At 39.5% G+C, this 13,651-nt stretch overlaps 1 protein-coding gene across 1 annotated transcript; it reads right to left on the minus strand.

The window, feature by feature from the left end:
• Positions 1-5,385: 5,385 nt before the first annotated feature.
• Positions 5,386-5,952, minus strand: LOC136034319 (craniofacial development protein 2-like). Its single transcript, XM_065715454.1, has one exon. The coding sequence runs from the start codon at positions 5,950-5,952 to the stop codon at positions 5,386-5,388; it is 567 nt and encodes a 188-aa protein (XP_065571526.1).
• Between the last annotated feature and the right edge of the window lie 7,699 nt (positions 5,953-13,651).

Consider the following 13,651-nt stretch of genomic DNA (forward strand, 5'->3'; position numbering starts at 1 on the left):
TTTTTTTGTTTTTTTTTCCCAGGGGTGATCGTATCGACCCATTTGTCCTAGAATGTTGCAAGAGGGCTCATTCTAACGGAAATGAAAAGTTCTAGTGCCCTTTTTGCGTGACCAAAAAATTGGAGGGCACCAAGGCCCCCTCCCACGCTAATTATTTTCCCAAAGTCAACGGATCAAAATTCTGAGATAGCCATTTTATTCAGCGTAGTCGAACAAAAACCTTATAACTATGTCTTTGGGGACGACTTACTCCCCCACAGTCCCCATGGGAGGGGCAACAAGTTACAAACTTTGACCAGTGCTTACATATATTAATGGTTTTTGGGAAGTGTACACACGTTTTCAGGAGGATTTTTTTGGTTTGAGGGTGGGGTTGAGAAGAGGGGGATATGCTGGGGGAACTTTCCATGGAGAATTTGTCATGGGAGAAGAAAATTTCCATGAAGGGAGAGCAGGATTTACTAGCATTATTTAAAAAAAATAATTAAAAAATAAATATGAAAAAGTTTTTTCAGCTGGAAGTAAGGAACAGCATTAAAACTTAAAGCAGAAACAGAAATTATTACCCATATGAGGGGCTCACCTCCTTCTAATACCTCGCTCTTTACGCCAAAGTATTTTTAGTAATTTCAACTATTTATTCTACGGCTTTTGTAATTCAGGGGTCATTCTTAATTATTTGGGACAAAATTTAAGCTTTAGTGTAAAGAGCGAGGTACTGACGAGGGGGCGAACCCCCTCATATATGTAATAAAAACATGAGAATACAAAAGTTCTTTATGTAAGCTAATTTATAAGTTACGTAAATCTTTTACTAATAAAAAGATTCGTAAAACATTAAAAGTTCTAGTTGCCTTTTTAATTAACCAAAAAATCGGAGGGCAACTAGGCTTCCTCCCCCGCTCTTTTTTTTCTCAAAATCATTCGATCAAAACTATGAGAAAGCCATTTAGCCAAAAAAAAAAATAAAAAAAATATGCAAATTTCGTTTTGATTATTCTTCTGCGTTCAGAAATTAAATTAAAAAAAACACGTTTTTTTAACTGAAAGTAAGGAGCGACATTAATACTTAAAACGAACAGAAATTACTTCGTATATGGAAGAGGCTGCTTCCTCATCAACGCCCCGCTCTTTACGCTAAAGTTTTTTACTGTTTTAAAAAGAAGAATTGAGAGAAATAGTCAAACTTTAGCGTAAAGAGCGGGGCGTTGACGAGGAAGCTGCCTCTTTCATATACGAAGTAATTTCTGTTCGCTTTAAGTTTTAATGTTCTCCTTACTTTCCGTTAAAAAAACGTGTTTTTTTTTTATTTAATTATATCTGGAAGCTACTTTAGCCACACTGTGAAGCTCTGCTAATCGTGCATGAGAAAAAAGTGCCTCTTCTATCCTCGCAATCATCTCAGAAATAAACTCCTTGAGTGTTTCACTTGCTGGTCAGTGACGTCAAATGTGAAATGAAATGAATGAAGTGTAATTGGTTGTTTGTATTATTTGGTCAGTTTTGGTTTGGTTTTGGCGTTGTTAAGGTTTTGTTTGGATAATTGTATTGTGTTGAAGATAAGGACGAAAATAATGCCATACATTCAAGGATAGTAGATGAAACTTATGACGTTTATTGGTCAAATATTTTCTTTTATGGTATGTCAAAAGCTTATATTTATTTCTGCACGGCGTTAATTTAGAGAAATATAGGAGAGGGACAAAACATAACTTTTAAAGTCTAGGTTGACAATGTTTTTGTTTTTTGTTTTTTCAATGAAAACGCAAAAGAAAACACTTCTATGAAAATGCCAAAAAAGGCCAAAGAAAAAAATGCAACGGAAAATCCCCAAAAAATTTCGAAATGTAGGGGATGCTTCATTTACTGATGAGAGTGGGCATTGGCAGATCCAGAGTGTTATCTGGAATAACTTTTTTTGCTCGATAAATCCGTATAGATGTATATTGTGTGGTTAAAATGCAGCCTAGACAAATGGGGGTACTGGCGGATCCAAGGGGCATGGGGGACCACGGGCCATCTCCAAAAATTTTTGGCACCCTTTCATCCTGTTTTTCTTCTTTTTTACTCCTTTTTTTGGAATACGTTTGTCAATTTGGTCAATTATTGGCACCTGGGCCCCTCGAGATTTTGCTCATTGGTGCCCTTGTCACATTAGGCCTCCCCCAAGATTTTACTCCTGATCCATCCCTGAGTAAGGGGGTTGTCTTCCCCTGGATCCACCACTAGTGGTTTATGGGTAGACCAAGCAGCGAAAAAGGCCAAACTAGAGAACATGTATTGAACGGTATAAAATTTAATATCTCGAAAATAAGGAGATTTTGAAAGTTTAGGAGAGAAGTGCCTTCTTGGGGTGGGTAAGTCATGTGGAAGAATTGAGTTTTGAACCAAATAACAAACCGAAGAGGTGGTAGACAGTTCCCCATAGATGTATGCGAAATTTGCTAATTGGCTAGCTACGGAGTGGTGATCTTTGCAATTGTTACGAGTAAAAGCCTGAATCACGACAGCTCCATTAAAACAAGCGTGAATACTTACGTATATCATTCTTAATAGTGTATGAGTTTACTCTACCACCCCCTTGAACCGATACTATGTATGCTTCCAATATATTTTGCGGGACTCTTCTTGTTATTTTATGGGAAACAGATTTAGTGGTTGGCACCTCCAGAAGGAAAAACTACGAAATTTTGATAACCACTTTAGAAAATTCTAAAAAAAACTAGCATTCCTAGAAGGCCCATCACTTTAAGCCCTCCCCCCTAATGTGCAAATTTGTAGCCCAGATAACATTATTAAATTTTCTTCGATTGTTGCCATTGCCCTTGCTTGTTTGGCGTTAAATAAATTTGAAGATAAGAAATCGCATATGGAAAATTGATTGGGTATGATTAATTCAGGCTGTTTATTTGCACGTTCGGAAGAGAGGGCCGGTAAAGTAAATTGATAAGTTTTTTTTGGAATGATCTAAGACCTTATTTTAGAAATCTTAAAAATAGTTTTCAGAATTTTATAATGTTTCCTTCCAACTACTAAAATAGTAGCTGTTACGGCCAATTGTCGAGAAGAAAAGAATAGAAATAAGGAAGTATTTGTATTTGAAAGACTTGACTTAAGTCCCGTTTGGCCTTTGTGGCTGTATTGGGGCTTCTTCTCTTCTGAACAAATGATGAATGTGGTGACGGCAGTTCGATCTATCTGGTACTAGACGAAGTAGCTGGGGGAGGTTATTGGCCGGGAAGTTGTCGGTCCATCTCTTACGATGTCGCCCTCTAGGGTGCGTGCCGTGAACCCGTCCTTCGAATGTGATTTTTGGGAGCTGGTTGGCCGACATTCGCTAGATATGGCCAAGCCAGAGGAGTTCTGGCTTCTGACCTGGTCTATGATGGTGCACGGACAACGGACTAGTTTTTGGAGGTCTTCATTTGAGACTCGGTCAATGTAGTTGATCCCAGTAATGCGTCTAAGGCATTTAGTTTCAAACGCGGAGATTCTTCGCTCATCATCAGCCTTTATTGACTAAGTTTCGCTTGACTATAAAGCAATTGGGATTATGAGAGAGTTGAAGAGTCGCACCTTCAGAGAAGTTGACAGAGTCTTGTTTTCCCAGATTGGCAAGGGGTTCTTGAAGCTGGCACCTGCCAGGCCAAGTCTTCATTATGATCGATTTCGAGCAGTCGTTATCAGAAGTTAGGAGGCTTCCTAGGTAGACGAAGGAGTCAACATTTTCTACTGGATCTCCTTCTATTGTTAGCTGCACGTTTCTTGAAGTAGGGTGTCCAGATCTGCATAACCTTGCTTTTGGCTGTGTTAACGACCATCCCAAAGGCCTTGGTTGCCGACACTAGTTGTCGATGTCAGCTTGGAGTAGATGCTCTTGACTGTTAAATTTTTCGATGTCATGTGCGTATGCCAATTTATCGATAAGCTTCCCTTCAATTTCTGCACCGTCAACAGTCTCGGCAAATGATAGTGCCGGTTGAGGAATAGGTTAAAGAGGTGGGGTGACAAGAGACAACCTTGAAGAACGCCCGCCAATGTCAGATACCCCTCTGTCAATCCCTCGGGCGTTTGGTCTTGGCTGACCAAATGTGAATAAATGTTCCTTATCAGGATTACTATGTTTTCAAGGACTCCATAGTGTGGCAGGATGTTCCATAATCCATCTCGCCAAATAAAGTCAAAAGCCTCCTTGAAATCAATGAAGAGTAGTAGCAGCTCTTTCGCAAACTCGATTTACTTCTCCATCATTTGCCAAGTGGAGAAAATCTGGTCTATGGTAGAGTGGTCTTTCCGAAAGCCTGCCTGGTATTCCCCTAAGATATGGTTTGTCAGAGATTTCAGACGGTCAAGGAGTATTTTTGTAAGAATCTTCGCCGGTTGGCTAGTTAAACTTATTGGTCTGTAGTTGTTACAGTCGCCCTTTTCCCCCTTTTCGAAAAGGGAGACGATGGTGTCTTTCGCCCAAGATCTGGGGAAGTGGCCCGTTCCCCAGACACTTGTTATGACTTTGTAATAGATATTGACCAGTTCTTCTGAGCCTGCTTTTAATAGCTCTGACTGAATACCGTCCGAGCCTGGGGCTTTATTAATTTTTAGAGACTCTATTGCTGAGATTGCTTTGTCTCTTAGTGGAGGAGGGCTTGGGTCTACTGGGTACTGCGGTAGTGGGAAAGATAGTAAGATGTTCGGGTCGGGCGTTATTGTGGGGGTCAGTTTTTCTCTGAAGCGAGCCTTCGGTCGTTCTCGTCTTGCCTTGGAGTCCGTGATTGGGAGCCCATGTTTATCTAACAGTGTAGGAGCGGCCGATGACTTCTTTTTTGACAGTTCACGGATTTTCTTTTACATGAAGTGGCTATTACCTTTTTGAAAGGCTTCTTCACACTCACGACATTTATCATTGACGTAGTGTCGTAGAGCTTGCCGGATTTTCTTTTCTACTAGGCGCTTTAGCCTCTTGTACTCGTCCTTGCTTTGTCGATCTACCTTGTTAGCATGGACGCACTTCTGCACACATAGATAAATAATTTCGGGAGTGATCGACGGTTTATCGGAATGGGTCTGAATTCCCAGGATTTCACTAGCAGTTTCTCTGATGATGGATGCGCTTTCGTCGACCAATCGGTCAATTTCTTCTGCCGTTGGAGCTTCCATGGGTTAGATTCTTGACAACTTGTTTGAGAGTGCTGTTCTATATCTGTTCCTTGTTTCTATGTTTTTCAGCAAGTCGACAAGATATCTTGGTAAGCTTTTCTTAGGCTGTTGGGGCTTCCGAATACGTAAACGGAGCTCAGACATGACTAGAACGTGGCCTGAGCCGAAATCACCACCGGCTATGGAGACTGTGTTGAGTACTGATGATTTCCATTGCTTACCGATAAATATTTAATCAATCATGTTTGCAGTGCGGCCGTCAGGGGATCTCCAAGTAACTTTCCTTCGTTCTCTATGACGGAACATGGTGTTCGTTATGAAAAGTTCGTTATCCCGACACAAGTTGATGAGCATTTCACCCCTGTGGTTCTGCCACCCGTGCCCGAACTTGCCCATGACATCTTCAAGTCTATCATTTGAGAGTCCGACAATGGCGTTGAAGTCCCCAATCACGAACAGAACATCTCTCTTGGGAGCCGTGTCAACGGTGTATTGGAGTTGGCTGTAGAATTCTTCGGCTTCTTGGTCATTCCGGGACGAGTCTGGGGCGTAAACGTGAATTATGGTCATATTGGCAATGGTTCCTTTTAGACGAATGGTGATAATACGGTCAGAGACAGGATGGACGGCAAGAAGAGATTGTTTGGCTCGCTTGTAGAGTAGGAAACCGACACCTTGGCGGTGAACTCCATCACTTCTTCGAGACGTGATGAGCTTTATGTCGTTTATTCTTTCTATTCCTGTGAAGGGAAGGTGAGTCTCAGAAAGTCCAACGATGTCCCAGTGGTAACGGTTCATCTCGTTAAGGACTAGTTCCCTTTTTCTTTGTTTGGCTAATGTGCGTACGTTTAGCTTTCCTGTGAGAGATATGTTTTTGGGGTTGGGATAAACGAAGTCTTCTCCGACTGGAGAGTCGTCAAATCGGATAAATGATCGTCGGCTGCCCCGGACGTGGTAACAAAATCATTTTCATTATCATCATTATCAAAATTATCATCATTATCAACTTTATCATCAATATCATCATTTTCATTGTCGCAATTTGCAGTTCTTGGTCTCATACCGTCGGTTACCCCGGACACGGTAGCACGAGTTGTTACTTTCTTATTTGCCATTTTCATAATTTATATTTAAGAGAAGGAGTTTCATGACTAATTTGTCCGGGTAGCGGTAAGCCACTCCTCTCTAGCCTTAGCATAGGCCATTGTCCATGAAGCTGGATCGTCTGCCCTTCACAGTTTTCCCTCTAGGAAGGGATCTTCTCGTTCGGTGGTCTGCGACGACGAGCAATTTTTCCCATTACTGGGGGAAGGTGTGTAACCGACGGGACATGTCCACACGCCGGTGGGCCTTGCATGGTGTACATCAGAGGGGCCTTCCTCCTCCTCCGCCTGTATTTCTGGCCTCTGGGTGAGGGTGTCCCAGTTTCAATTATGGACCCCCAGAAACTAGGTCCCCCCTTGGTCCGCGCCTTCTATGAAGGTATCCTCCATACCTGTAGAACGTTCCCCTATCCGCCACCTGGGGAAGCGCTGAGTGGCCTTGGGGAGGCTCTCTACTAAGAGAAAAGACTCAATAGGACTCAGATAGGGTTCAGATGTATTTGATAGGGTTTCCTTCAAATGTGTCCCTCTGTTTAACAAATACTATGAACCTTCTTATATCTAAATCGACTTTGGGAATAGAAATAATGATTATACCGATGGTGTCCATTTAGTTCGTGGAATGAGATAAAGGTCTAAATAGTTGCTTTGGGCTTCTGTCAGCACCCCTTAATCGTATGGGTCTTTAAAAACTTTTAAATCTGAATTTTATTTCAAATATTCAAATTGGATTGCCCTCTTTCCGTTGGTTTGATTGTATATTAATCAAAAAAAGAGATTAAGTGGCCAGGAATATCATTTGCGATATTCCCTTTTCAAATGTTGATGATTGCATTAGTAATGTCCGAGTGCATATGGTAGGGTTTCACCTAATCGCTGTCTATTTTACCGTAGGGTGCTAGGATACCTCTAGACTGCTTCTTGTGTTCTTTTTGTTTTTATGGCACTTGGTATTAACCAAGGGACATATAGCAATCGCAAATTCTGTCGGTCTGTATGTCTGTCGGTCCCAGTTTTGCTACTTTAGGCACTTCCAGGTAAGCTAGGACGATGAAATTTGGCAGGCTTATCAGAGACCGGACCAGATTAAATTAGAAATAGTCGTTTTCCGAATTGACCATCTGGGGGGGATGGGGGCCGGTTAATTCGGAAAAAATAGAAAAAATGAAGTATTTTTAACTTACGAACGGTTGATTAGATCTTACTGAAATTTGATGTTTGGAAGGATATCGTATCTCAGAGCTGTTATTTTAAGTCCCAACTGGATTTGGTGACATTGGGGGGGGAGCTGGGAGGGGAAACCTAAAATCTTGGAAAACACTTAGAGTGGAGGGATCGGGATGAAACTTGGTGGGAAAAATAAGCACAAGTCCTAGATACATGATAGACATAACCGGAACGGATCCGCTCTCTTTGGGGTAGTTGAGGGGGGGGGGTTAATTCTGAAAAATAAAAAAATGAGGTATTTTTAACTTACGAACGGATGATCGGATCTTAATGAAATTTGACATTTAGAAGAATATCGTGTCTCAAAGCTCTTATTTTAAATCCCGACCGGATCTGGTGACATTGGGGGGAGTTTTGGGGGAACCTAAAATCATGGAAAACACTTAGATTGGAGGGATCAGGATGAAACTTGGTTGGGAAAATAAGCAGAAGTCTTAGATACGTGATTGACATAATTGAACGGATCCGCTCTATTTGGGGGGGGGGGCAATTCTGAAAAATTAGAAAAAATGACGTATTTTTAACTTGAGAAGGAGTGATCGGATCTTCATGAAATTAAATAAAAAAAAACAAGTTTTTTCAACTGAAAGTAAGGAGTGACATCAAAACTTAAAACGCACAGAAATTACTTCGTATATGAAAGAGGCTGCTTCCTCATCAACGCCCCGCTCTTTACGCTAAAGTTTGACTCTTTCTCTCAATTCTTCTTTTTAAAACAGTAAAACACTTTAGCGTAAAGAGCGGGGCGTTGATGAGGAAGCAGCCTCTTTCATATACGAAGTAATTTCTGTGCGTTTTAAGTTTTGATGTCACTCCTTACTTTCAGTTGAAAAAACTTGTTTTTTTTATTTAATTTCTGAACGTTTTTGAATCAATGCATGTTTTGATTTTGGCTCTCCGCAGAGGAATAATCAAAACGAAATTTGCATATTTTTTTTTTGGCTCAATGGCTTTCTCATAATTTTGATCGAATGATTTTGAGAAAAAAGAGTGGGGGACGAAGCCTAGTTGCCCCCCGATTTTTTGGTTAATTAAAAAGGCAACTAGAGCTTTTAATTTTTTACGAATCTTTTTATTGGTAAAAGATTTACGTAACTTATAAATTAGCTTACGTAAAGAACTTTTGTATTCTCATGTTTTTATTACATATATGAGGGGATTCGCCCCATCGTCAGTACCTCGCTCTTTACACTAAAGCTTAAATTTTATCCCAATTCATTAAGAATGACCCCCTGAATCACAAAAGCCGTAGAATAAGTAGTTGAAATTACCGAAAATACTTTAGCGTAAAGAGCGAGGTATTAGAAGGAGGTGAGCCCCTCATATGGGTAATAATTTCTGTTTGTTTTAAGTTTTATTGCTGTTCCTTACTTCCAGCTGAAAAAGCTTTTTCACTTTTATTTTTTAATTTTTTTTTTAAATAATGCTAGTAAATCCTGCTCTCCCTTCATGGAAATTTTCTTCTCCCATTACAAATTCTCGAAGGAAAGTTCCCCCAGTATATCCTCCTCTTCTCAACCCCTCCCCCAAACCAAAAAAATCCTCCTGAAAACGCCTGTATACTTCCCAATAACCATTACTATATGTAAGCACAGGTCAAAGTTTGTAACTTGTTGCCCCTCCCACGGGGACTGTGGGGGAGTAAGTCGTCCCCAAAGACATAGTTATAAGGTTTTTCAACTACGCTGAATAAAATGGCTATCTCAGAATTTTGATCCGTTGACTTTGGGAAGATAATTAGCGTGGGAGGGGGCCTAGGTGCCCTCCAATTTTTTGTCACTTAAAAAGGGCACTAGAACTTTTCATTTCCGTTAGAATGAGCCCTCTTGCAACATTCTAGGACAACTGGGTCGATACGATCACCCCTGGGGGAAAAAAACAAAAAAAACAAAAAAACAAATAAACACGCATCCGTGATCTGCCTTCTGACAAAAAATGCAAAATTCCACATTTTTGTAGATAGGAGCTCGAAACTTCTACAGTAGGGTTCTCTGATACGCTGAATCTGATGGTGTGATTTTCGTGAAGATTCTTTTAGGGGGCGTTTCCCCCTATTTTCCAAAATAACGCAAATTTTCTCAGGCTCGTAACTTTTGATGGGTAAGACTAAACTTAATGAAACTTATATATTTAAAACCAGCATTAAAATGCGATTCTTTTGATGTAGCTATTGGTATCAAAATTCCATTTTTTAGAGTTTTGGTTACTATTGAGCCGGGTCGCTCCTTACTACAGTTTGTTACCACGAACTGTTTGACTTCATATTTAGAAGGACCTCGTAACTCATCTTATTTTAAATATCAACTGGATCCAGCGTAATTGGAGGGGGGGTGAACCAGGAATCTTGGAAAATACTTAAAGCGGAGAGATCAGGATGAAACTGGATGGGAAGAATAAAAACCTGTCTACGATACGTGACTGACATAACCAGACCGAATATGCTCTCTTTGGTGGAGTTGGGGAAAAATGAGGTATTGGTAACTTACGAAAGGGTGACCACATCTTCATGAAATTTGACATTAAGAAGGATCTTGAGCTTTAAAGCTCTAATTTTAAATTAGTACCAGGTCCTGTGACATTGGGGGGAGTTGGAGGGGGAAACCGGAATTCTTGGAAAACGTGAAAATTGGGGCATTTTTATCTTACAAATAGGTGATCGGATCTTAATCTTAATGAAACCTGATATATATATTTAAGGATCTTATGTCTCAGATTCTCCATTTTCGACTCGAATTGGATCCGGGGACATAGGGTGTTGAAGGAGGGAAACAGAAATCTTGGGAAACACTGAGAGTGGAGGGATCGGGATGAAACTTGATGGGAATAATAAGCACAAGCTCTAGATACGTGATTGACATAATTGGAACGGATCCGTTCTCTTTGGAGGAGCTGAGGGGTGTGTGTTAATTGGGAAAAATTAGAAAAATTGAGGTATTTTTAACTTAAGAGTGGTTGACTGGATCTTAATGAAATTTGATGTTTAGAAGGAATTCATGTCTCAGAGCTATTATTTCAAATCCCGACCAGGTCTGTTGACATTAGGGGGAGTTGGAGGGAGAAATCTTTGAAAACGCTTGGATTGGAGGAATCGGGATGAAGCTTGTTGGATAGAATAAACAAATGTCCTTGATACGTGATTTACGTAACCGTATTGGATTCGCTCCCTTTGGGGGAGTTGGGGGAGGGGAGTTCAGTGATTTGGCGTTTGGTGCTTCTGGGCGTGCTAGAACGATCAAAATTGGTAGGCGTGTCAAGGAGCTGCACAAATTGACTTGATAAAGTCGTTTCCCAGATTCGAAACACAGATTCTTGAATATTTTCTGAAACCCATCAAGAGTTGAGGGCCTGAGAAAATTTGCCTCATCTTGGAAAATAGGGGAAAACGCCTCCTATTTTCATACAATCTTAACGAAAATCGCACCATCAGATTCAGCGTATCAGAGAACCCTATGTTAGAAGTTTGAACCTCCTATCTACAAAAATGTGGAATTTTGTATTTTTTGCCAGAAGACATCATGGATGCGAGGTTATGTTTTTTTCCCAGTGGTGATCGTATCGACTCAGTTGTCCTAGAATTTCGCGAGAGGGCTCATTCTAACGGAAATTAAAAGCTCTAGTGCCCTTTTTTAAGTGACCAAAAAAATTGGAGGGCACCTAGGCCTCCTCCCACGCTCATTTTTACCCAAAGTCACCAGATCGAAATTCTGAGATATCCATTTTATTCACGACAGTCGAAAAACCTAATAACTATGTCTTTAATGACGGCTTACTCCTCCATAGTCCCCATGGGAGGGGCTGCAAGTTACTGACTTTGACCTGTGTTTACATATAGTAATTGCTATTGGGAAGTGTACAGACGTTTTCAGGGGGATTTATTTTGGGGGGATTTGATAGGGGGTTACGTGAGAGAATCTTTCCATGGAGGAGTTTTTCATGGGGAAAGAGAATTTCAATCAAGGGGGCGCAGGACCTTCTAGCATTATTAAAAAAAACAATGAGAAAATAAATATGAAAAGTTTTTTCAACTGAAAGTAAGGAGCATCATTGAAACTTAAAACGAAGAGGAATTATTATGCATATGAGGGTTTTACCTTCTCGTAATACAAAGCTCTTTACTCTAAAGTACTTTTAGTAATTTTAACTATTTATTCTTCGGTCTTTATGATTCAGGGGTCATTCTTAAGGAATTGGGACAAAATTTAAGTTTTAGTGTAAAGAGCAAGGTATTGACGAGGGGGTGAATCCCCTCACAAAAGCAATAAAACATATGAATATGGAAGTTTGTTACGTAAGTTATTTCGTAAGGTAAGAAAACGTTCTTAAGAAATTAAAAGTTCTAGTTGCCTTTTTAATCAATCAAAAAATTAGAGGGCAACTAGGCCTACTCCCTCGCTCCTTTTTTCTCAAAATCTTACGATTAAAACTATGAGAAAGCCATTTAGCTGAAAAAAAATAATATCCAAATAATATCCAAAACTTTGGCTTAAAGAGCGGGGCGTTGAGGAGGAAAAGCCCTTTTTATATACGGAGTAATTTCTGTTCGTTTTAAGTTTTAATGTCGCTCCTTACTTTTAGTTAAAATATCGTGTTTTTTTTATTTAATCCCTCTCAAAGGAAGGTTTGTGTCCTGGTTCATAATCTGAACTTGGTCCATTTAGGTTCATATTCTTTGCTCAGTCCGGGATTAAGATTTGGTTTACATGTACTGAAGATGTTTATGGTTATTAAAAGTTGCTGAAATGGGACTGGGTGCGGAAATGCAAAATATTAAGGTTCGTTACTAATAGACTAAAAAACTTATCGAAAACTTGTTTCTTTTTTTTTTAGTTGCAAGGCAGCTAAATAAAGGCAAGGCAGACAAAATAGTATTCAGTTTCGTTGCTTTCTTAAACTTCTTTTGATTTTAAACTTTGTCCTGTTTTCTTTAACCTTGTTTTAACTATAAATCAACAACTGTCAAAAGTTAATACATGTTCGACAAAATTCCATGCACGACTTCTTTGAATTTCCTATTTTACCAAACGATTTCCTTGATAAAGGAAAATGGTTCTCAATCTAATTTGATTCTTATAACTTTTTCGATTTCCGTCCTGTCTACCAACACGAAGAAAAGATAACAATACGATTTTTTGGTTAGTATTGGGAGAAGAATTTTATTGGAATATGGATCAAAAAATCGGTTATTCTCAAACCCTATATCCTTACATGCTATGTTTTACGTAGAAACTGTTTGATTTTACGAAATGCATAGAATAAGGGCAGAGAGACTCCTTGAGGGATACATCATAACTATCAGCATGTCTGAGAACCTTGTACAGAGGATTCCAAGTTCCTATAGGCCCATACCTCACTTTGCGTCGGGGTTACGTTCCAGAAAAGCACGACGCAAATTGAAACGACACTAACTGAATCAAGATTTTCAATAGCAAACCATGTAAAGATTGAAGATAGGTTACAGGGTTACGGTAATACTGCAATTAAAAAGAAAATTGAACAAAATAAACATTAAAAATCCAAAATATAAAATGTTGTTGCATACATACAAAAAACGTATCCAACTTAAACGAAATAAACCACTGTATTCAATTAGACAATGAAAAACAAATTAAACTAATCACATTCGGATTTAATCCATAATGTCTGTTGTCGCAGTGGTACTTTGGCAGTGGTAAAAAGACAAAGATAAAAATCACCCAGGATGTTACGAACGAAGACCAGACAATTAAATCCCTCTCAGGATGTGGCATAAAGAGACACGTAACTTACAATGTATGAACTAATTCTCCTTTCCACCTCTCATTTAATTTTAGCCAAATTGGCGTACAAAAATAAAGTTTTAACAGGGATGAGTCACCCTTTTGACTGCGCAGCTAATTGAACCGCCTGCGAGAAAAAGGGAAAGCCGTAATTATTACATAAAACATAGAACCAAAGAAAACCAAACAATTAAAAGGAAAGACAAAGTTAATTTTATAAAAAGGGCATTTATCTTATAAAAAGGGACAAAAAAAAATTCAAAACTCGAATCCAAAACAACACAGCCTCGAAAACCGCATGACGCGCAATGAAAATTAGTACTAACTAAGCAGTGACGCAACTTCGAACAAATGCAAAACGAAACAACACAACACAAGGTATTGGTGGATTTAAAAGCAGAAACGTTTGTA

This window comes from Artemia franciscana, chromosome 13, assembly GCF_032884065.1.
Source record: "Artemia franciscana chromosome 13, ASM3288406v1, whole genome shotgun sequence".
Lineage (NCBI taxonomy): Eukaryota > Metazoa > Arthropoda > Branchiopoda > Anostraca > Artemiidae > Artemia > Artemia franciscana.

What these genes read in the sequence shown, in the direction of transcription:
- LOC136034319 (XM_065715454.1), bottom strand. Translation starts at nt 5,952, where the DNA reads ATGAACCGTTACCACTGGGACATCGTTGGACTTTCTGAGACTCACCTT.